The sequence below is a fragment of the Barbus barbus genome (genome assembly GCF_936440315.1).
Source record: "Barbus barbus genome assembly, chromosome: 1".
Lineage (NCBI taxonomy): Eukaryota > Metazoa > Chordata > Actinopteri > Cypriniformes > Cyprinidae > Barbus > Barbus barbus.
Window position 1 is genome coordinate 47,080,420 of NC_136729.1, and position 1,805 is coordinate 47,082,224.

General features: G+C 40.2%; 1 protein-coding gene across 1 annotated transcript; it reads right to left on the bottom strand.

Annotated features, from left to right (window-relative positions):
- Positions 1-258: 258 nt before the first annotated feature.
- On the bottom strand, positions 259-998 carry LOC306842840 (phosphatidylinositol transfer protein beta isoform-like). The gene has a single exon (XM_079373965.1). It carries the CDS (start codon positions 774-776, stop codon positions 270-272), a length of 507 nt encoding a protein of 168 aa, XP_079230091.1. The 5' UTR covers positions 777-998; the 3' UTR covers positions 259-269.
- Between the last annotated feature and the right edge of the window lie 807 nt (positions 999-1,805).

Genomic DNA, 1,805 nt, shown 5'->3' on the forward strand with positions numbered 1-1,805 from the left:
ATGTTTTAATCTTACCCAAGACTGAATGGTATCACATTTTCCACAAAAAAAACAAAACAAAACAAAACAAAATGAAGCAGCACAACAGTTTTTAAAATTCACAAGAAATGTTTCTTGAGCAGTAAATCAGCATATTAGAATGATGGGATGACAGTTTCCTGTTTGGAAGGGCTTGATGTGGCACATTGTGATTGGCCATGAGGACTGGAGGTGGTAAAATAAAAAAAAGTAGCCCCTATGATGTTTCTTCCATTCTTTTTTGTCTCTCCCTAGTCCTCGCCTGCTTTCATCCCTCGCACAGACCCTTGGCTACGCATCTGGTCCAGCTCCCTCTGTGTCTCTACTTCCATCCTACGAATGTCATTCATAGTGAGGTCCACCCAGCGGTCCAGCCAACAAAAGAGTTGCCGATGGAAATTAGTGAAAAGCCTTTTCTCCTGCTTATGAATGAAGTTCTCCACACGTCCCTGCAGACCCCACCAGCGAAAATGAACCTTCACCAGCTTGTACGCCGTCATGTAGGGACAGTTACCATTATGAAGCTCTTTCTTCCATTCAGGTCCTAGAGGTCCTCTGCCAGTTTTCTCCGAGTGGTAGATAGCAGGGTCCTCTTCTGGTTTATAGTCCACATCATCCAGCTGAGAGCGATCAGCTATATCGATCGGCACAATCTCAATATCCTCCCTCTCCTCAGGGGGAAGACAATGAGGATTCTCAGTTGTTCCCGTGTCTGGTTTATGCCAGGTTTCAATCTTAATGAAAAAATCATCCTTCATGTATTCATTTGTAACGATATTTTGTAAGTGCGACAATATGGGTAGGCGTTCCAGGCCTTCTCATGAAAAACCAGGGCTCCTTCAGGAGCAAACATCTGAATAAAACCAGGAACCTTGCTGTGTATGTGGTAGATCTTGTGGGTGTACTGGCCCTTCTCTCCATCTTTCTCGTAAGGTTAATTTCAGAGGACCTCGATCCCTTCTTCTCCCCCTGTGTTGTTCTTACTGTCATTTTTGATTAGTAATATGCATTGCTAAGAACTTCATTTGAACAACTTTAAAGGAGATTTTCTCAATATTTAGATTTTTTTTCACCCTCAGATTCCAGATTTTCAAATAGTTGTATCTCAGCCAAATATTGTCCTATCATAACAAAACATACATCAATGGAAATATTATTAATTCGGCTTCAGATGATGCATAAATCTCAATTTGACCCTTATCACTGGTTTTGTGGTCCAGGCATAGGCGTAAATCCTGGGGGAGACAGGACCCCCCCTAAAAATATAATTACAAGTGACTCTGTGTATTGTAAATAATATAATGGACATATACTTAAAATAATTGTTTATCCAATGTATATTTCTGTGAGCGATTATAAGGTTACCAAACTTAATTCCGTAGCTTGTTACCAACAATAACTGACACGCTGATAAGCCTGAATTGATATTAGGCAAATATTGTAGACCTACCGATGTGTTGGGTTTTGCTCAATATGATGTTAAGTGGCAGATCAGTGAATATCTAAAGAGAAGTCCTCAGTCCTAGACGAAACCTAAATACTATGTGGAGGACACAAAATAATAATTATAATATGGCCGCGTGGTGAACAATATGAACTGAACTCATATTTAAATACGGTCTGCTTGCTGTACACATGCTGTGTACACATATATATATCTGTAATTTTGGCTGTATAATTTGTGTCCCCTTCAAAGTTCATCTAACTTCAAAGGTTTATTGCCCCCCCCCCCCCGCCCCTGGGTCCAGGGTCACATATTTCTTTATTTTTTTATTGAAAATGAACAC

Coding starts and splice junctions, on each gene's coding strand:
- LOC306842840 (XM_079373965.1), bottom strand. CDS start 776: ATGAAGGATGATTTTTTCATTAAGATTGAAACCTGGCATAAACCAGAC.